General features: G+C 39.9%; 1 protein-coding gene across 1 annotated transcript in view; it reads right to left on the bottom strand.

The window, feature by feature from the left end:
- Sap130 (Sin3A-associated protein, 130kDa) overlaps positions 1 to 21,656 on the bottom strand; it is a 73,492-nt gene that overhangs the window by 19,379 nt on the left and 32,457 nt on the right. The window contains exons 13-16 of the mRNA XM_013521047.1: positions 20,508 to 20,810; positions 17,693 to 17,867; positions 11,384 to 11,488; positions 4,593 to 4,951 (exon numbers count right to left, since the gene is read on the bottom strand). Of these exons, the coding sequence (XP_013376501.1) occupies positions 4,593 to 4,951; positions 11,384 to 11,488; positions 17,693 to 17,867; positions 20,508 to 20,810 (942 nt within the window). The remainder of the gene's footprint in view (positions 1 to 4,592; positions 4,952 to 11,383; positions 11,489 to 17,692; positions 17,868 to 20,507; positions 20,811 to 21,656) is intronic.

Below are 21,656 nucleotides of genomic sequence, written 5' to 3'. Positions count from 1 at the left end.
GTTTCTAGTCTGGCTATAAGGGGCCTCTCAGTAGGAGATGCTGAATTTGCCTCCAGGAGGGTTCAGGACCTTGTTCTGAGAAGGAGGTTGTGGCCCCAGCTTGGGCTCATGGTTGTCAACTGTGGGAATGGGTTACAGCTCCTTGGTGTGGTCCACTTCTCTCAAGCTGCCCTTTGTCATCAGCTCTTCTTGTGGTGAGCTGCTTGTTACAGCTATGATGTTTGATTTGGGGTCTTCTCCTTCGTACGAAATGGTCCTTGGGTTTGTGTGGGTGTGTCAGGAGTAAAGCTGCAGTGACTGGGGAACCAAAACTGTCACCAGTCTTCCTATCAGGTGGGCTCAGATGTTGTTGGGTCCTCTTGGGTATGTTCAGAGGTTCTTCAATTGGTCCAAAAATATTAGATGTCATCCCATTAGGCCTGTTTGAAGGAATAGCTTCTTCTAGACTTCCAAAAGGATTGCTAGATTCTCCTGGGGGTTTCATGGTCCTGAAGCCTGTTCGGCCAGCCTCAACATCCACACCTTGGAACACATCAACTGCTGCCCCAAGCCTCTGCAGCTGCCGAGTGAAGGTTCCCACCCAGCCCCTTGCAGGTATCCTGGCCCACCCATACCCTTTGAAGAGAAGGAGGTCGCTTCAACTTTTATCTGCATTAATCTCCTCAATGACTATACCCACTTATCCAGGCTGTGGCTTGGAACACAATACATATCTGTATACACCTCTATATACCTGTATATACAGCTCTTAAATTTCAACTTGCAACTTCACTTTCTATGCCAAAACTGCTTCACAGTTTTTTTTTTTTTTTTTTTTGAGACAGGGTCTCACACTAGGTAGTGTGGGCTGATCCTTAAACTTGTAGCTCAGGCCAGCTTCAAACCATGTAAGTTGCATTCTCCCATTTCCACCCAGAAATCCCTGGCAGTGGGTAGAAACAGGAGGTAGAAACAGGAAAATATGTAGCTCAGGCCAGCTTCAAACCATGGAGATCCTCCTGGCTCAGGCTCATGAATACTAGGATTACAGGTGTGTGCTACTACACCTGACAAAAAGTAGGTCAGGTTTTAAGAGGAGCCAGTATATCTTCCCTGGCTCCAAGGCTGCAACATTATGGTAGAAGTGGGTGGTGGAACAAAGTGGCTTCCTTCATGGAGGCCAGCAAGCTGGGGAGGGGAAGGGGCAGGGGACAGACACAGAATCCAAAGTCATATTTCCATGGCCCACCCAGAATTATGCACCCTCCATCCCCTGGGCTGATCTTGACACCCCCAGGTTTCTCCTGAACTTGCTTCCAATCATGCCTTTACTATTCCTATTACACAGCAGCTCTCCTCCAGGTCTCTGTGACCTCTGTGTGGCTAAACCTCAGGGTGACCTGCTCAAGCCTCAGTTTCCTTGATCTCTCAAGAGCACGTGACCCAGCTGAACATTCCTCCTAAAGTATTTTTGCTCTTGCCTTACAGACCACTTCACACCCCAACTAGTATTCTACCACACTGCCTCTCCATTCAGTCTCCTTTGGTGAACTTTGTCTTGTCTCCCACCTCACAATGATGCTCTGTGCTAGGGCCCAGTCTATGAACTGCTTCAACTTTTATCTGCATTAATCTCCTCAATGACTATATCCACTTATCCAGGCTGTGGCTTGGAACACAATATATATCTGTATACATCTCTATATACCTGTATGTACAGTTCTTAAATTTCTACTTGCAACTTCACTTTCTATGCCAAAATCCAGGCTTGTTGATTAAACTTCCTACTTGATGCCAACATTTGGATGTCTAACAGACATTTCAAACTTGGACCAAAAACAACTCCTAATCTGCCCCAACAAAATATGGTCCTTGGGGCGGGAGATATAGCTCAGCAGCACAGCACCTGCCTGGCAAGCGTGATGTCCTGAGTTTGATTCCAGTACCAAAAAGAAAAAAAGAAAAAAAAAAAGGTCTTTCTGCAACCTTCTGTATCTCATCTGATGGCAACTCCATGGCTTCTAGCTGCTAAAGCCAAATACCTCATCCTCACCATCTAATCTTTAATCGTCATGGTAGTGACTCCACACCTGTGACCCTAGCACTCTCAAGAGGCTATGGCAAGAGGATGATATGTTTGAGCCCAGCTTAGGCAACCTAGTGAGACTCACTCTAAAAAAAAAAAGGGCTAGGGATGTTGCTCAGTGCAAAGGCTCGTGGTTTAATCCCGGGTATGGCCAAAACAAAACAACACCCAAAAATTCAGCTGCAACTTAAAACTTATCAAGGGGCTGGGGTATAGCTCAGTGGTGGGTGTTGTTTAGCATATGGAGGCCCTAGGTTTGAAGCCCAGCATGGGGGGAAAAAACCCAGAACCCAACCATCTCATAGCACACCTACTGCTAACCACCTTAGCTGAAGCCTCACTGTTCTCTATAGTTAGTGCAACAGGATTAAGACAAGTATCCCAGCTTCCTCCTTTGCTTCCACCGCAGCCAGAATGCTGTGCTTACAACCTAACTGAGCTCCTGGCATTCCTCTGTTCAAATGCCTCAACAGCTTGCCACTAACCTAGCACAGCCCAGGTCCTTACGTGGCTGAGGCTCTTTGACTGCTGACCTCATCTCTGACCTTGTCCTCTGCTATTGCCCTCACTTCGTTCCACCTCCTGTGCCAACTCTGAGGACCTGAGGCTGTGACACTCCAATGTCAAGGCTTTTGCACTTGCTGCTCTCTAGGCCAGGAGTGCTCCTTTCCCAGACAGCCTCAGGCCAGCACTTCATTTCTCCTAGCTTTACTCCAACGTCATTTCTTCCATGAGGCCTTTAATACCCTTTTCTATAGTTCCAGCCTCAAACCTAACTTTTCCTGCACAGTAGCTTGTCTTTCATTCACCAGAGGACTTAACATCTAAATAAATAAATTTATTTATAAATAAATACACACACACACAGACACACACACACAACATAATAACTGCTTTATCATTTTACTCTGTCTTCCTTGTAGAAAGCATGTTCTGAGAGGGTAGAGAGATGCACGTGTTTTATACAAGGTTGTACCATCAGCATGAGAACAATTTCTGCATAGAGGTTACATGGTATCTTAGCTTCCTGGCACGTGCAGGTAAGGAGGAACCTTGTAGCTTCATGTCCTTCTTCCCTTTCTAAACAAAGGAACTCGACAAGCAGCAAAATCTAAGACATTTCATTTCCCCTCTAGTTATCTAAGGCATCTTTCAAAGAAGAGCCAGGGCTATCTAAACCCGCGGATGGATATATTCACAGTGTAATAAATATAAATAACAAAACCACACCTCTCACTGAACCAATGAGTGGGAAACAGGGGCCCTCACATAGAAATGGCAGGTAGCACTGGGTAACTGGAGCACAAAATAACTGAGTTTCCACTTTGGATTTGTCATTATTTCATAAATTTCAACACTGTGCTACTTCTGTGGTTGGGAAAAACAAAACCCTACAATAAATTTTTTGTAATCCAAAACTAATTTACAAACCAACAAAAAAAGAAAGTCTCTGAAGTTAGTTGACTTTCACAATTGAACATTTATCGTTGAAGGACAAACAGGTGATCAATAGCTTTGGGATTTGATTAATCACATAGACGTTTATCAAGAGCATTTTAAAACCATGACTCTTACTTTATTGTATAAGAAAATGACAACAAAATTTGCCAAGGAACAAACTGTAAACCTTAACTTTATACTTTTTTAAATTTTAGCTTGTTATAAAAATCTAAGCTGGGCATGGTGGTGAAAGACTGTAATCCCAGCACTCAGGAGGCTGAAGTGGAAGGATTGATGTGAATTTGAGGCCAGCCTGGGCTACATAGCTAGACCTTGTCTCCAAAAAAAAAAAAAAAAGTCTAAATGCCGTTATAGACACTTGCTTTGCCAAGAGAATACTGGGTTCCACAGTGGCATCTTCATACATGCATGAAACATACTCTGATCACAGCACCCTCCTTTTACAGTTACAGTTCCTAACCCTCTGTCCCCCTCTCTTCTCTAAAAGTCACTTTGTAGCTTCATGTCCTCTTCATTTTTTTCTAGATTCCCAAAGTGTAACAGTACTTAGCTATGACCATTCTCTTTTTTTTTTTGCTATGACCATTCTTGACCCCTTTTTAAGGCAACATTTTCCTTCCCCTTCTCTTCATTTAGGTGTTATGAGGGATTAAACTCACAGCCTTCACACTGAGCTACATTCCAGCCCTTTTTACTTACTAGCTTTTAAATTTTGAGCAAGGGTCTTGCTGAGTCACTAAGCTGCCCAGGCGGAGCTTGAACTTGTATACCACCATGCCTGGCTGTAGTATTTCTATATTAAAGGATACACATGCAGAAATATTATTCTCACTATTTTGATTAGAAATTAAAATTAATGATAAAAGAGCAAAGAAAATGGTCTCAGTGTTCAAAAGGAGCGCCTTCCATTTACTAAAAATAAATAAAATGCAACATTTAAAATGGAGCACCAGAGTTCTACGTCCTGGTTTGTGGCCACACAAAAAAGAGGTGAACTGCAGAGTACAGAGTGAGGACACAGGATAGAAGTAGCTGTCAAGGGAGAGTATTCTGTGCATGAACTTACCGGAAACTGGCCTCATGATGTCCATTGGCTCTACTTCCTCTTTCACTTTGATCTCAGGTATAGGGGGCCCTATGACAGAGGAGAGGCTGCCACCCACAGTGGCTGTTGGTGGTGGTGCAGCTGCAATAGTAGTGATGGGTGGAGTGATGGCGACTGCTCCAGGAATGGTTGAGAGCGCAACGGCCGGCTGTGAGGGGGGACTGGTGGCAGCAATCATGGTTGGAATGGTCGGAGGAGGCTGCTGGGCAGTGGGAGGGACCGCAATGGTAGGCTGATCATTATTTTGATTGGATACAGTCTCCATGGACACAGTGACAGGAGTGGCCATAGACACGTGGATTTCAGATTTAGGTTTGGCACTGAAACATTAAAAAAAAAGCACAAAAAGCAAATGAGAGAAAACCACCTTATAGGCTGCAACATCTTGGAGCATGGGTATTTGCCTCATTCATTGTATAGCAGTGCAAAACTGACACTCTGTTCCTTGATTCTAAACTTGAAGGTAATTTTTAAAGGGAATTCAGGTATGTATTTATTCATGGTGCTGGGTATTGAACCTAGCCTTGTGCATGCCTAGGGCTCTGAGTTACACATCTAGCCTGGAATCTATGTTTCTAAAAGATCCTATGTAATCCCACCCTATCATGTTTTTATAAAGAGTAATTCAATTAACCTAGAAAATAGTTTGAAATCATATCACTGTACACGAAATTACCAATTTTCATGAATGCATTATTTCCTCCAGATGTTTTTACTATATGTAGGTTGTCTTTGTAGTTTTTTTCCTTTTAAACTACAGTTGTATTAATATACAGTTTCTTATGGACCTATTTCTTATAGATGAGAAAACTCACACAAGTGGGTATAGTTCCAAATAGTACAAAAGAATACAAGTTGAAAGTTAAATTCTCTCTCCACATGTAGCCATCTACCTGAGGGACCATTCTTACAACTTATACTTCAGGCAGGTTAAATAGCTACAAATACATTGTCAAAAATGTGTGCCCTAGTTTTTCAATTTTATAGGAATTTATTATTTTCTGTAAGTTATAGCATTTACAAATTTTTTTTAAGTGGTAAAACACTTCACTAAATAGATATAATGCTTTACCTTTAATACTATTGCCAGAAATTGAGGTATTAAAAAACCAACACAACAACCCTCAAGTTCAAGGCTAAAACTGGACATCCACAGGCAAAGAAATGATCATCGACCTAAACTTCATGTTGAATGTAACAAAACAGATCACAGATCTAAATATAAAAAAAAAATACAAGCTTTTTAGAAAAATACAAAAGAAAATGTAGGGTTAGGTGAAGAGTTTTTTGATATAATTCAAAAGTATAATCCATAAAAAATGATAAATTTGGCTTTATCAAAACTAAAAAAACTTTTGCTTTGCTAAAGACCATTAGAAGAAGTTGAAAAACAGTCACAGATTGGAAGAAAATGTTTGCAATGTATATAACTGTCAGGATAAATCTTGGGGATATGATGCACAAGTAACCAACTGTGTGCTTTCTGTTACATGAGGTCCTTAGAGTGGTCAAATTCATAGAACGAAGAGTAGGATAGCGGTTGGCACGAAGAGTAGGACAGCTGTTGGCAAGGGCTAGGAACTAAGGGGAAAGGTGAATTAGTACTGAATGGGTAGTTTCAGTTTGTGAAGATCAAAAAGATCTAGAGCTCCATTATATAGCATTATGAATGTATTTAAGTGTTCATTCAAAAAAAGTCTCCCATGGTTTAAAAAAAAGCACCTGAAACATATACACCTTGCAAAGAAATTATAGTCAAAATATGTAAAGAACCCTATAAAATCAACACTACAAAAAGCATGTAATTCCATTAGAAAATGGCCAAAAACATGAATTATGAACAGAGACTCCACCGAAGAGAATATGCAGGTGGAAAATAAGCATAAGAAGACACGCAACATCTTTAGCCACCAGGTAAAGGCAAAGTATAGCCTTCACGATCTACTACTATATACCTATTAAAAGTTTTCTTTCTTTTCTTTTTGGCTTTTTGAGAGGGTTTCACTATGTAGTTCAGACTGGCCCCAAACTCACACAGATCCTTCTGTCTCAGCTTCCTGAGTGCTGGAATTATAGGCGTGCACCACCATGCCCAGTAAGGCTTAATGTTTTTAAAGAAGATTTTTAAAAAACTTTATAATACTGAGTGTGAGAAAGAATGTGGAACAACCAGTACTTCCTAGCTGGTGATAAAACTTCCTAGCACTAGTGAGTTTTACACAGTTGCAGGATAGGTAAGAGTGTTTTATTTGGTGCCAGTGAAAATTTATAATGGTACAGCTATCTTAGAATACACTTTGGCAATTCTTAGAAAACTGAAAACACATGTATCATATAATCTAGCAATCATATTCTTGGGATTTGTGTCCTATAGGAAGTCTTCCAAGAAAGCTGTATGTGAGTGTTCATAGTTGATGACTGTCCCTAAATTAGAAACACAACCTCAATGTACTTTGGTAAACAAGTGGATAAATTCTGGTATATCCATATAACAGAAACAAAACTAACTGATCCAAAAAGAACAAATACATGCTACAACCTAAAGGGCCACAAAAACAAAAAACAAACCCCAAAACAAAAACTAAGGTAAGTGAATATAAGCCAGTATCATTAAGTGATTATGTGTCAAATATACACTTATAAATCTTTATTTTTACTTGTGACTATGTGATTCCTACATTAAACTCTCAAAAAAAAAAAAAACAACAAAAAAACAAAACAAAACTACAGTGACAGCGAATAGTTAAAAGGAAAAGGGGAAGGGTGTTACCTATAAATGAGGGACTTCCTTTGCAGCAACAGTATTCTTATGGTAATGGCTTATGGTAATGGCTACACAGATCTATGCATGTGATAAAACTTCAAACCACTGTATCTCTCTTTCCCCCACAAAGGAAGTGCTTATAAAATCTGCAGACATTCTAATAAGGTTTGCAGGTAAGTCAATACTGTTCAACTAATGTCTAATTTTTCATGCTGAAAATGTACTAAGGTTATGCAATATATATAATCACCAGGGAAAGTTGGGTAGAGTCCACGGGAGTTCTCTGTATGATTTTTCCCATTTTTTGTGAGTCTTAAATTATTTCAAAATAAAGATTTTAATAGTGGGTTGCATAGGGGTAAGGACTCTTCTGGGATTAAAAACAAAATAATTCCTCCATAACAATAACAACAAAAAGGCAAAACTCAAAAATGAAACCCAACTTAGTTTTTCAGAATTCTGGAAATTAACCAAAGATTTTTAGTAATCTAGCAAAATTATTCAATTGGTTGAATCTAGGTAAGGAGCAAACTTTGCAGTGTTTTATTCATTTATTTATTTTTGTCTTTTTGAAGCAGGGTCTCACTATGAGGTGCAAGCTGGCTTTGAACTTACAGCAATCCTTCTGCCTCCCAAGTGCTGGGACTACAGGCATGCGCCACCATGCCTGGCTACTTTGCAGTGTTTTAACCTGCCCTGTTTCCTTCCATTCTCCAGCTCTGCAGTAGGCTTGCATACCAACAGCCCACATTCACAGTGAAAACTAGAAGTCTCTGACTACAGAAGGGGTTGGCACTCCTTCAAACCTTTCGTCCCAGAACCCTGTCACTATGGTTCTGGTTAAACCAGGAAGACTCCACATGTACAACAGCGCTTGACCACACTCTGAATATATGCAGTGCAAAAGCCTTCTTCCCAAGGGGCTTTTGTTTAAAAAAAAAAAGGAAGCAATTAATCCATTTTGTATCACACAACTAAGAGACTGTTGGTAGCTAGGTCAAACAGTAGCCTGCCCAAAAAGCTTAAAGGAAAAGCTGAAGAATTAAATAATCTACAGGACCTTGAAACACCGATACACTTCTGGCATTCTAGGAAGGACCATGACAGTATGTCCAGGGCAATGCACATGGCCAAGAAGAATAGAGAAGACCTTAAATTGTCCTCTCTTCTAGCTGACTTTAGGCCTGGATCTGTGGTACGTGAGGGGTAGGTAAGGCAGAGCTGTTTTCAGAGACAGGGTCTTGCTATTTTGCTTGGACCAGTCTCAAAGAACTCAAGTAATCTTCCTGCCTCAGCCTCTCCAGTAGTGGGACTATAGCTACGAGACACTGCTTGGCTAAGGAAGAATACAGAGAATGGGCTTTGAGGAAAGGAATTAAAGAAACGACTACAACTACAACAGATGGCAGTAAGAACAAATTCTGGAAAGAGGCAGGAATCTAATTTTCAGAGCTATTATATATACTGTTTAAAATGTCCAGTTTTCAAAAAATTATGAGATGTATAAAGAAACAAAGTATGGTCCATGTATGGGAAAAAGCAACCAACAGTCACTGAGGAATCACAGATGATAGACAAAAAATTTAAATCATCTATTTAGAATATGTTTGCTGGGGGTGATAGCACATGCCTGTAATCCCAGCACTTGGGAGGCTGAGGCAGGAGTACTGCTGCAAAATTGAGGTCAGCTTAGGCTAGACAGTGAGTTCAAGGCCAGCGTGAACTACACAGCGAGATCTTGTCTCAAAAAAAAAAAAAAAAAAATCCAAGAACTATAAAAGAACTAAAGGAAAGTATAAAAGTGTAAAAATGGTGTCTTAGCAAATTGAGAGTATCAATAAGAGACAGAAATTATAAAAAGGATCAAACAGAAATTCTGGAGTTAAAAAGTGAAGCCTAAATGCTAAAAGGAAAAGTCACCTGAATGACACAAGAAAGGAAGCTTGAAGTGAGCTGGAAGATGAGTTACGTGAGGTTACCTGGTACAGGAAACAAAAATGAAATGTGAAGAAAAAGAAAGACTCTCTGGGAATTGTACATTACATTACAGAATTTGAAGAGTGTGGAAAGACTAATACAAAGAAAGACACTATTTGAAAAATAATGATCTTCTAAACCCCATCCCTACCCTACTTTCTTTTTTGTGGTCCCTGGGATCAAATCCAGGGCCTCTAAGCCAAATCTCTCTCTTTTTTTTTTTCCTGGTACTGGGAATTGAACTCATGACCTTGTGCTTGCCAGGCAGGCTAAGCCAAATCTCTAACTTCTAAAACTGATGAAAAACATTAATCCAAATGTTTAACTCCATGCAGCTCCATGGAGGATAAACTCCATGCAGGATAAACTGAAAGAAACCCGCACCTGGTCAAGTCATAAATAAACTGCCAAACTGTAGTGCAAAGTACTTTAAAATCTTTTTTCTGGGGAGGGGTGGTACTAGGGATGAACCCACAGCCTTCATGCTGAGCTACTTTCTCAGCCCTGTTCTATACCTGTGTGGGGTTTTGATGGTTTGCTGGTTTGCTGGCAGTCTTCGGTGTTCTTTGCCACCACCCTAATCTCTGCCTTCATGGTTCAATCGTTGTGATAGTTAACTATTATGCCAACTTGAGTAAGAAATGCCCCGCTGATAGGTTTAGCATAGCTCTGGGTGTGACTGAAGGAATTTACTGAACAAGACCCACTCCAGGCGTGAGTGGTACAAACCAATAGGCGTGTTGCCTAAATGGAATAAAAAAAGGAAAGAAGTAAGGCTTGCTTCTTTTTCTTTGGAGGAGCTCCAGTCTTTGCCCTCACCTTGGCAGTTTTCTCGGGCTTTCAGCATAGACTCTCTAACCTCCAGTACAGACCCTTCACCTTCCTCATGTGGACTCGCACTGGACACTACAGTGAGCTCCAGGCCTTTGACTTCTGACTGGATCCTTCAGCGCTTTAACACACAGAGAGCCCTTTATCATTCTTCAACTTCTGACTCTACAGGTGGCGACTGTAAGCCTACCTTGTAAATTCATACATACACACATATATATTCTCATATTAAATCTGTTTTTCTAGTGAGCACTGACTGGTAACACTTCTTTTTATTTTTAAAAATGGTATTAATTTTATATACTTTTTGGCTCTGGAGATTGAAACCAGGATTTTATGCACGACAGGCAAGTGTTTTACCACTGAGCTACATCCCCAGCCCCAAAATTTTTTAAAAATTATTTTAGAAATAGAGTCCAGTGTTGCCCAGACTGGTCTCAAAGTCCTGGGCTCAATCCCACCTCAGCCTCAGTAATAAATGGAAAACAGAGGCATACACTACCATACCCACCTTTTCATACTTTAAGTATTTTTATATTGTCTGATTATTTTCCTAAAATAACATTACTTTTGGAATTAAAAAGATTACGAATAAAGAAAAACTATGCATTAACTACTGTTATGATGCTTTTTTGGTGGGGGAGGGTACTGGGAATCGAACTCGGGACTTTGCGCGCTAAGCTATACCCCCAGCCCCCTTGTTATGATGCAATTTTGACAGCAGTAACAACTGGGTATTTCAGGGAAGATCTAAATTAAGTGCATCTTGCTTAAAAAACAAGAATTTTATGAGGCAGGTATTGTTAAATACATGCACTTTTAATCCCAGCACTTGGAAGGCTGAGGTAGGAGGACTGCCAGGAATTTGAAGCCGGCTGGGACTACATGGTGAGTTTAAGGCCAGCCTGAACTACATAGCGAGATCCTATCTCAAAAAAATAACAATTATAAAAAAAAAAAAAAAAAAAAGAAAAACAAACAAACAAAAAAATTCACTTTATATACAATGCAAAAGGGACCCAGAAAGGTTGACAAATGTTTCCAGGTCACAGAGTTAGAAAAGGCATATAAAAAAGGTGCAAATAGGAAAGTTATGTGAAATTGGGCACCATTTACTAGACTTTCCTCCAAAAGGATGTGTAACTGAAAGCAAGAGTGGTAGAAACACTTCAGTGCTTACCCTGCAGGTCTTGGTGACCCGGATGTACTCCGCATAGAGCTCTCCACTCGAGGGCTGGCCACTTCAGGAGGTTGGGGAGGAATGAGGGTTTTCCGAACTGCCATTCTGAAAGAGAATAAGAGACCAGAAATTAGAAGTCCAAGGGTATAAGACACACATTTGCCAGGCAAATCTACAGCAAAATAAAAGCAATATATTGATGAGGTATTTTGTAAATGGATTTCTATTATATTGAGTAACACAGGGACATTATTGAAAGAGTCAAATAAGACCAAAAGGCTTTTAGTGAAATGTAGCAAGTTCAGGTTCTTTTGCCTTTCCTACTGTCCTTCTGTCTTTTTTTTTGTTTTTTTTTTTTTTTTTCCCTGGTACTGGGAATCGAACTCACAATCTTGTGCTTGCCAGGCAAGCGCTGTGCCACTGAGCTAAATCCCCAACCCTCCTGCTGTCTTTCTGTCATCTCCCTTCAGGAAGCAACCACTGTGAGTCTTTTAGCTGCTGTTTCTAGCATGCCACACCTTCTATCTAACATTATTAAAATTGAAACCTGTATCAACTGCTCACAATCCTTATTATGTCTATGTGTTGCCATAGACCTGAGCAAGTTCTTAGAAGCCAAGTGAAAAAATTATCAAAGAACTAGCAATCAACTGCATTATGCACCAGAGGCCACAGAAGGCTCTGATTGAGAATCTACCACTGGGTTTTGCAATGTGGATGTGCTCTTGGTATGTTTAGTTTGAGCAGAGAGTGGGAAACAAATGCCAAATGAGAATGAGTCTGAGGAAATGGTGAGACTAGAATATATCACTTTCTAGTGCCTACATTAGACTGCTAACACTTCAGAAACGGTAACCACCAGAGACCCTATGTCCCCTGATAAAAGATTAAATCATTCAACTAAGTAGTAGTCCTCCCACAGAAGCATAACAGAAGTGTATCTAATCCACTGTCTAGATTCAAGTAACTAACTGCTGGGTGTGGTGGCCCACGCCTGCAATCCCAGCACTCAGGAGGCTGAGGCGGGAGGATCGCTGGGAGTTCGAGACCAGCCTGGGCTACAAAGTGAGCTTAAGGCCAGCCTGAACTGCAGAGTGAGACCCTGTCTCAAAAAGACAAAACAGGGCTGGGGATTTAGCTCAGCGGCAAAAAGCACCTGCTTGGCAAGTGCAAGGTCGTGAGTTCGGTTCCTGGTACCGGAGGAAAAAAAAAAAAAAAAAAAAAAAGACAAAACAAACAAACAACAACAGATTCAAGTAACTATTTGCAAAGGACAGGAGAACAAATGCCAAGGACAGGAGAACAAATGAAACCACACTAGAAATGAATTCCCTGTAAGGTCACCTGTGACTGTGATCTTACTTGAAAACAGGGTTTTTGTAAACACAATTAAGTGAAGATCTTGAGACAAGATCAATCTAGAATTAGGGTATTTCTTTTTTTGGTAGCAGGAATTGAACTCACGACTTCGCACTTGCCAGGCAGGTGTGTGCCGCTGTGCTATATCCCTGGCCCAGAGTTAGGGTATTTCTTAAATCCAAGGAATGGTGGGCAGGTCATGTGAATATAGAGGCAGAGGCTGCAGTGCAATGATGTTGCTAGCCAACGAATGCAAAGATTGCTAACAGCCTCCAGCAGCTACAAAAAGGAATGAACAGGGTTTCCCTGAGTCATTTAGGAGAAGGCAACCTTGCAACACCTTGATTTCAGGTTGTCAGCTACTAGAACCATAATACATAATACAGCTGGTGTGGTGGCCACTCCTGTAATCTCAGCATTCAGGAGAGTGGGGGAGGAGAATCGCTGGGGCAGGTGGTGGGGAGAGCCTGGTCTATGGAGTGAGTTCAAGGCCAGTCTGAACAACATAGCAAGATCCTGTCTCAAAAACAAAAAACCTGTAATATAAAAAATTTGTTTTATCACAAAAAAATTAAGGCAACTTTACAGCAATACCAGGAAATTCATAAAATGGTGAAGGCCACTGACAAAAGCCAAAGGTAGGGATAAGAAAACCAAGTTTCTCTAATAAATAAATTGGAAGGAAAAACAAAAAAGATGCAGGCCAGGCGTGGCAGCACACACCTATAATCCCAGCACGTGGGAGGCTAGGGCAGGAGGACTGTCTCCCGTTAAAAAGCCCAGCCTGAACTAGACAGCGAGAACCTGTTTCAAGGAAAAAAAAAAAGGGAAAATAATGCTATATACTAAAATAGTCTTGGGGTCACATGAACTAATTGCACTGTACGCACATCATGAGAGTACAAACTGAGTCAGGGTTCTGGGTGTGGCAGAGCATCTGCCAAGCAAGTTCTGCACACCTAACCTCACCGAAACAGAAAAACCAAAAACACCGCCCCAAAACTGATCAAACCAACCAAATAAAAAACTAGGGTTCAATTAAATAACACAGAACACTTGCAATCACTAGAAATTTGAATACTGACGGGATATTTGATGTTTTTCTTGTTGTTGTGGTACAGAATCAAACCCAGGACTTTCTAGCACTGAGCTACATCCCAGCCCTTTTTATTTTTTGAGACAAGGTCTTGCTAAATTGCCCTGGCTGGGCTCAAACTTATGTCCCTCAGCCTCAGCTTCCTGAGTAGCTGGGATTACCAGCACGTACCACTACAAAATGGATTTAATAAAACCTTAATAGACGTTAAAAAAAAAAGTATGTATCTTTCAATAGATGCCTGTTGAAATACATACAGATAAAATGATGTTCACAATTACTTCCAAATAATACAGTAGGTGACATGCATATGCATAAACAAAACTGGCCATGAGCTGAGAAGCTGATAAACTGAAGCTGAGTGATGGATATGTATTCACACATTCAAGGTTTTATTATGTTTAACTTTTCGTAAGACCAACCCTCCTTCCATCAGCAATAAAACAACACCAAAATGAAATAAGTTTATGAAGTTGGGAGTAGTGGTGCAGACACATAATCTCAGCACCCTGGAAGACTGAGGCAGGAGGATTGTAAGTTGAAGCCCAGCATGGGCTATTGAGACTGTGTTTCAAAATTAAAGTAAAAAATGGCTGGGGATGCAACTCTGTGAAGGCTCTAAGATACATGACTATAAACTCTGACATGAACACACTTATCTAACAAATTTGGTGAGGATGAAGCAGTGATGCCCACTGCTGGATCGAGTGTCAATGACTGCAACCATTTGTAAAAGCCACTCGCCTGGCAAACCCTCCTCAGGAGGTAATACAAACACATTTGTGTGTGAATCAAAACTCACGTACAAAAATGTTCACGGGAACATTATATGCAAAACCTGGAAACAACCCAGATATCCATGGATAAACTATGGTACTGTTACACAATGGTATTTTATACCGCAAGGGAAAAACCACAGCCACATGCATTTAAACTGGGTGTGGTGACACATGCCTGCAATCCCAGTCCTTGGGAGATCAACCTGGGCTACCTACCTAATGAGATCCTGTTTTCAGATTACATGAAAAATATGTAATACTGTATGATTCTATTTATGGGGTCAAACCTTAAAAAGACAGTTACTTCGGACAGAAAGCGCTAGCTAAATACTGTAGAAGTCAGACACTGCCAATTCACCAGATGTGTATGCATTTTCTGGGCCACTTCCTATACTCCCATGAAAATACTGAAAGGACTAGCAGAAGAATTGGAGAGAGTAAGAATGATCAACTTTCTTTTTGCGGGGGGTACTGGAAATCGAATTCAGGACCTTGCGCTTTGCCAGGCAGGTGCTTATACCACTGAGCTATATCCCTGGCCCCAACTTTATTTTCTTTGCTAAGAGGAGTTAAAAAATGTGGTTGGGGAGCAGATAATGGAACAACATGGGATCAATAGGACAGAAATGAAAACAGGACAGAAAATGTTTTCTGTTTTTTTTTTTTTGGTCTTTTTGAGACACGGTCTCACTATGCAGTTCAGGCTGGCCTGGAGCTCACTTTGTAGCCCAGGCTGGTCTCCAACTCACAACACAACACGATCCTCCTGCCTCAGCCTCCCAAGTGTGTGCGCCACCACACCCAGCTCAAGCTTCTAAGTTCTGTTGCTACAGTCACTTCTCTTTCTGTGCCTGTAATCTTTTAAAAAACACCTAGGTACACCAGGGATTTAAGAGTGAGAGGAATGTGGGTACACCAGGGGTTTAAGAGCGAGAGGAATTTGGAAGTGCTCAATCGATCTTTTATTTCTTAAGACACATAGAAAAGATCTATTAGGCACAGTCAAAGAAGTATACATTCATCTGGCTGTGATGGTGCAAGTATATAATCCCAGCACTCTGTGAGGCTGAGTCAGGAGGATCATAAATTTGAGTTTAGCTTAGACAACTTAGGGACTTAGTGAGATGAGACACTGTCTAAAAATTAAAAGAAAAAGGACTGTGAAAGTCCTGGATTCAATCCACAGTACCACACATACAAAAGGTACAGCCTCAGACAAAGTAAGTATGGGCCATCGAGAGGCACTTCAATCTGCTATCCTAACTATAAGCTTTGTCTCTGTGTTTTTACTGACAAGGTTACTTCACCATAAGCTGACTTATGCCTCCTCCCAATCTTCTTTAAAAAGCATTCATAATTACTAAAGACAGGAACTCTGGTCCATGCAAACCCCACTTCCAATGAGTTTATGCTATGCTTTAACCACTTAAATATAGGGTGACCAAAAATTGCATAGTTTTTGTTAATTTTTATAAGATAACAGGAAATATAAAAATGACACTTTTATTGAATTTATTCAGTAATTTTTCTGTGTATATCTTAAAACATTCAATGCATAATGCAATGTTACAACCTGGACAGTAGTATCCAGTCTCTTTCAGAATTCTTTTTGCATTATTGTTTTTGAACATCACACTTTATGCTGGCCTTTTCTTTTTTCCTGTGGGTGGTATAATTTCATACAATGTCTACCCACTAAATGTAATGGTGGCTGGCATTTTGCTATCTTGTATTTTTCAATTATTTGGTCTATTAGACCTAATCTAAACTGTAAATGACTTTTTGAACCCCTGTTTTGAATAACATATGAGTTAGATAGTGTTGGGGTCCAGAAGTTGTACAAGTATTTTATAATAATATTTTTTCTTCACTTTTGATTACAGAATAGCTTGTTGGATGTGGATCAGCTGTCAGTACTACCCATAGAATTATTATCAATGATCACTATTGGAATTTGTTTAGTTTTGTTTCTTCTTTCAAGTTCTATCATTTGTTTTATGAATGCAGTAGTTGACAATAAGGAGATCTCTTTTGTCTTTCATTTCATAACACAGACTTTTCCTCTCTGATATGCCAACACTTCTCCCTTTTCCAGTTTTCTCTTTTGCAGATCTTTGATACTTCCTTTCTATTCCGTCTCAGTGTCCCAAACATGTCATTTTGTATTGTAAAAGAACATCGACAAGTTTTGTAGAAGTATAAAAATTATATCTAATGCACTTATGATAATAGTTTTTTATAGATGATAGCACAAAATAACAGGTTATTTTTCACAAATAAACACAGATTATTAAGAAAATAACCAGAACTTATTATGTGCTTTAGATTTCACGAGAAACAAACATCAAAGGGGCACACAACATTCTAAATAAAAAAGGATGGAGAAAATAGTTGGTATGAAACAGACAGACATACATATGAGTATGTCTCATGCAAGTAAGAATTGACTGGTTGAAGTAACACCTGTCAGAGTGATGCTAGGGCTAGTCAGTATATAACCACATGTGCTGCCTGAGTGAGGCTTGGGGTAAACTGGGAAGGGGGAATCTTCTGATGCTGTGCTATCAGCTCAGCGGAGCCATAGAAACTCCACTCTCTAATGTGCTGTTCTCCTCCTACTGCCAGCATATTTAATAGCATAGCACACACCTTCCTATGACCCATCGATGGAGAAACTTCTACAGCAACACAAAGCACTATCTACTACTAGCAGACTTAATACACTTTGAGAACAACTTGTCCTTAGTAACACTTCACACTTTGAATGTCAAGAAAAAAATACATAGTACACATTAATGGAACACCCTGACAAGCCTGAAGACTTAATTGTAAGCTACTTTATAGCTGTGATTAAATTTCCAGAACTAGCAAGAACTCTAAGGGCAGCACAGATGCTTACAAGATGAAAGCCCCACTGACTTGAGGATTCTTAATTTCTTACAGTCTGAGCTGGGCAAGACTCTCCTGAACAGTCCTGAGGTCAGTTTGTTTTGGAGGAAATTTACAAATGACACAGCAATGGAAGCTTAGGTTGTTTCCAGCACTGGCTACGAAAGCACCTGCAGATCAACTTACCCATCCGTGGCAGGTTTCTTCCGGAGTATGCTTGGCCGGGGGGAAGAGCCCTGGGCAGGAGCGTTGGTGTTAGCATTCTGGCTGTGGGTCTGTACCACAGTGGTTGCTGCTGGAGCAGCACTGAATGGATTGTTGATAGGGTTGGCTACAATTGTGGCTCCATCTGCCAACACCACTGCTAGAGGAAAACGAGATGGCAAGAAAGAACAATGAGGAAAGGGAAAAAGTAATGCTACTAAAATATCACATAAGACATAAATAAAAATCATGAGGATACTGACATTAGGTATCCCATGCTTTAACTATGCCACTTCAAGAGGCAGGAGAATGGCAAGCTCAGCCCAGTCTGGACAACTCAGTGAGACCTTGTCTCAAAATAAAAAATAAAAAAAGGCAGGGGTAAGTGTTTGTGTAAAGTCCCTGGGCTCAACTCTCTGTACCTGGCGGGGATGGGGAAAGAATAAGGGGACTTGGGGAGAAAGATGGAGTTCAGTGATAGAGAATACCTAGCATGCACGAGTCCTTGAGTTTAATCTGTAGCTTTGAAAAAAAAAAAAAAAAAAAAAGAATAAGGACAGCACCATAAGAAGATTAGGAAACCTACTGATACAGACTGACAGAAATGATATCCTTATTCTTTCTTTGCTCTATAATCAGTTACTAATGAAACACACAAAGTTTATAGAGTATCTAACGAAGTATCTCTACATAGTTTCATTTACATAGTTCTTATGATTATCACTACCCCTATTTTAAAAATGAGAGAATTGTAAGTCTAATAAAAAGAAAATCAACAAATAGAAAGCATAATCTGCTGGCTTGACAGCATGTTCTAAAGTACCCTTACAAAAGGGGCTAGTGCAGCTTTTGGAAAACACGACTCCTCTTCATTCTCTAAGAATGGCACTACTCTCCAGTTTATCTTTAGGGAGATATTCCGCAAAAAGCTATTTTTTTGGGGGGTACCGGGAATTGAACTCAGGATCTTGCGCTTGCCAGGGAGGTGCTTGTGCTGCTGAGCTATATCCCCAGCCCCAAGAAGGTATTTTAATTACATGAAGTTAGCGTAAAAGTACTGGCAACCATAATCATGAGCTAACTATTCTGACAGTTTTTGACCTATAAAAATAGCAATTTTATAGCAGTCAATTCAAAACAAGTTTGTTAGCAGGTACTATTATCGATGTAGGTGTACCATCCTTCCAACTCAGATACTATAGGCAAACTGCATCTCTAACATAGTCAGTAAGAGTCTGAGAAGAATCTGGTTAATAAACAAATTCAAGACCTACATAGTACGCTGAATGTTGCGGTACACATCTACAATTCCAGCACCCTGAGAGGCTGAGACAGGAGGATTGAATGTTTGAATATAGCTTGAGCAACTTGGTGAGACCCTATCTCAAAATAAAAATAAAAATAAGAAAAGGGGAGGGGATATAGGCCAAAGGGGCTGGAGGTAACAAACACAAAGACCTACACAGCAATTAAAATCAGTTTTAGGCCAAAGATATAACTCAATGGTAGACTACTTGCTTAGTATATGCTAAGATCTATGTTTTATTCCCAGGACTGTAAAAACAACAACTAAAAGCAAAACAAGACAAAATAAAATTTTCTTCTAAGTTCATCTATTCATTTTATGGTTCATATAAATGATATATTTATTTCTTTTTTGAGACAACCTTCCTGGCTCAGCCTCCCTTAGTGCAGGGATTACAGGCATGTGCCACCATGCCCAGCTGTACAAGATGATCTTTAAAATCAATACTCTGGATGAGAAACAAATTTTCTTTAACATGTGCACAACATGGCTGTAATTCGTTTGTCTTGCTGCTGAGTGGCTCTGACTTGAATTTGTTCCTCCTGCCAGCTTGAACCACAGGTGGTACACATGTGACTATCTGAAAAAAATGTGTGCCATTGTGGCTGTAAAAGAAGCCAGGTATGTTATGACGTTTTGTGGGTTTGCAAAGATTAGCTGCCTTTATGGATAAAATGATTTTTAAAAATTCATGAATGTAATAAATTTTTTTTAGCTTAATAAAATTAATTTGCTGATTAACTTAATAATTACATTGGTATAAGCAGTGTTAATTTATATTTGGGCTGTAAGTATTCAAATTTAAGCAACTAACTACATTGGTCTATTTGTAGACTTTTTATTAATTTTATTAGTAAAAGGACTGATAAAAGTGATTAGATTCATTTGTATTACCAGCAGTACAAGCCCCCGATGGGACAGCACCACTGGTGGTTCAAGCCAGTGAGAACACGTTAAGCACATCAGAGAAATAGCTAATTAACACTTTAAGCATACAGCCATATTCTATTTTACAAAGTATCTATTCCACTACTATTCTTTGTAGGCACTGACAACATGAGGTAACATTAGTGTAAGATTTTACAACTTTACATACAAATCTGAAGACAGTCATAAACTAAACGAAAACACTACTTGTAAGGTAAACTTGTTCCCTCAACTAAGTGTTTTATAAACTTTCTCACAATGTGCAAATGTGTATTAGGCTGTTTGTATGTTATTTCTTTCAGGTTTTTTTGGTACTGGGAGTCAAACTCATGACCTCATGCTTACCAGGCAGAGGCTGTGCCTCTGAGCTCTATCCCAGGCCCCTGTATGTTATTTCTAATGTTTACAAAAAAAGGTTAGTTCTAAGCAACTCATGTTACAGAAGAAACTAAGGCCTAGAGAAATGATCAGAGACCACAAAGCCAGCAAGTCGCAGAGCCAGGATTAAAACCCAGATATACTTCTTTTCTGCATACTACCTTCCATGCAAAGACTTAAATTTACCTGAAGTCTTTCCTTCAGGTTGTGATTGCTGAGCACCCATTGGTGCAGGCTGAAGCCCTTGAGTGTTGATTGGAGTTGCTGAGTGGATTCCCTGTGTGCCAATTGGTGCTGGCTGTATCCCTGGAGTCCCAATGGGTGCAGGCTGGATCCCCTGTGTACTGATGGGTGCAGGCTGGATCCCCTGGATATGTCGTGCATGTGATGCATCCACTGTCATCAACTGCATGGGGTTTAGATGGACTGTAGATGCCACCCCAACACCAGTCTGAGCTGTGATGGCAGAGTTCGGAGCTTGAGCTGAAACTAAAAATCAGGCGAAAGGTGACTACCAGAAGGTTAGCTCTGATTAGGCATGGCCCATGTAGAGAAAAAACACTAAAATGAAAATAGTTTTCCACTATATAAGATCTAAATCCTTAGTTTAAAAACAAATCATGGCTACCTGAAACTATATACTAGGGACTATTTTTTCTTTTTACTTCCTACTAATGTGATATAGTCTTTCTGCAAATTATTAGAAATATTAAGACAGGTGTGGTGGTACATGCTTATAGTCCCAGACAATGAAGCAAGCAGGAGGATCACTTGACCTTGTGGGCCTACAAGTTCGAGACCAGCCTGGGAAGTGACAATGAGATTCCATATCAAAAAATAAAAAAATGCATGTGCATACACACACACACACACACACACACACACCAGATTAAAACAGGAAAAAAAAATCATATTGCAAACATTAATCAGTCAACTGTGCTAAGTAATTACTATAAAATAATTACAGTAAAACCTCTGAAATAAATCCATGAGTCCTAGGTGAAGAATTTTTGCTTAAACTAATAAAACCACTATCTCAACAGTTTCTGAAATACAGTAGCTATGAATTTTAAATGACTTACATCCACTGGAGAGAGAGAACAAGAAAACATTCTTTTTCCTATAATGCAAATGTGTATTAACACTAAAAAAGCATTTCCAGAAAGCAACAAATAGAAAGGGTTTTCATTATTAAAGGAAAGAAAACAAATATAAAAGATTACTCTTATCAGTCATCAGAATGCAGAGGTAGAAGGATCTGTTTCCAAAGATCTCAAATACTTTCCAAAATCTGGAATGAACTCTATCTATCCATCCATCCACCCACCCACCCAC

Source organism: Chinchilla lanigera, unplaced genomic scaffold, assembly GCF_000276665.1.
Source record: "Chinchilla lanigera isolate Chin_1 unplaced genomic scaffold, ChiLan1.0 scaffold00058, whole genome shotgun sequence".
NCBI classification, from domain to species: Eukaryota; Metazoa; Chordata; class Mammalia; order Rodentia; family Chinchillidae; genus Chinchilla; species Chinchilla lanigera.
The sequence above is the reverse complement of the archived record's forward strand: the minus strand, read 5'-3'. Positions and strand labels throughout refer to the sequence as shown.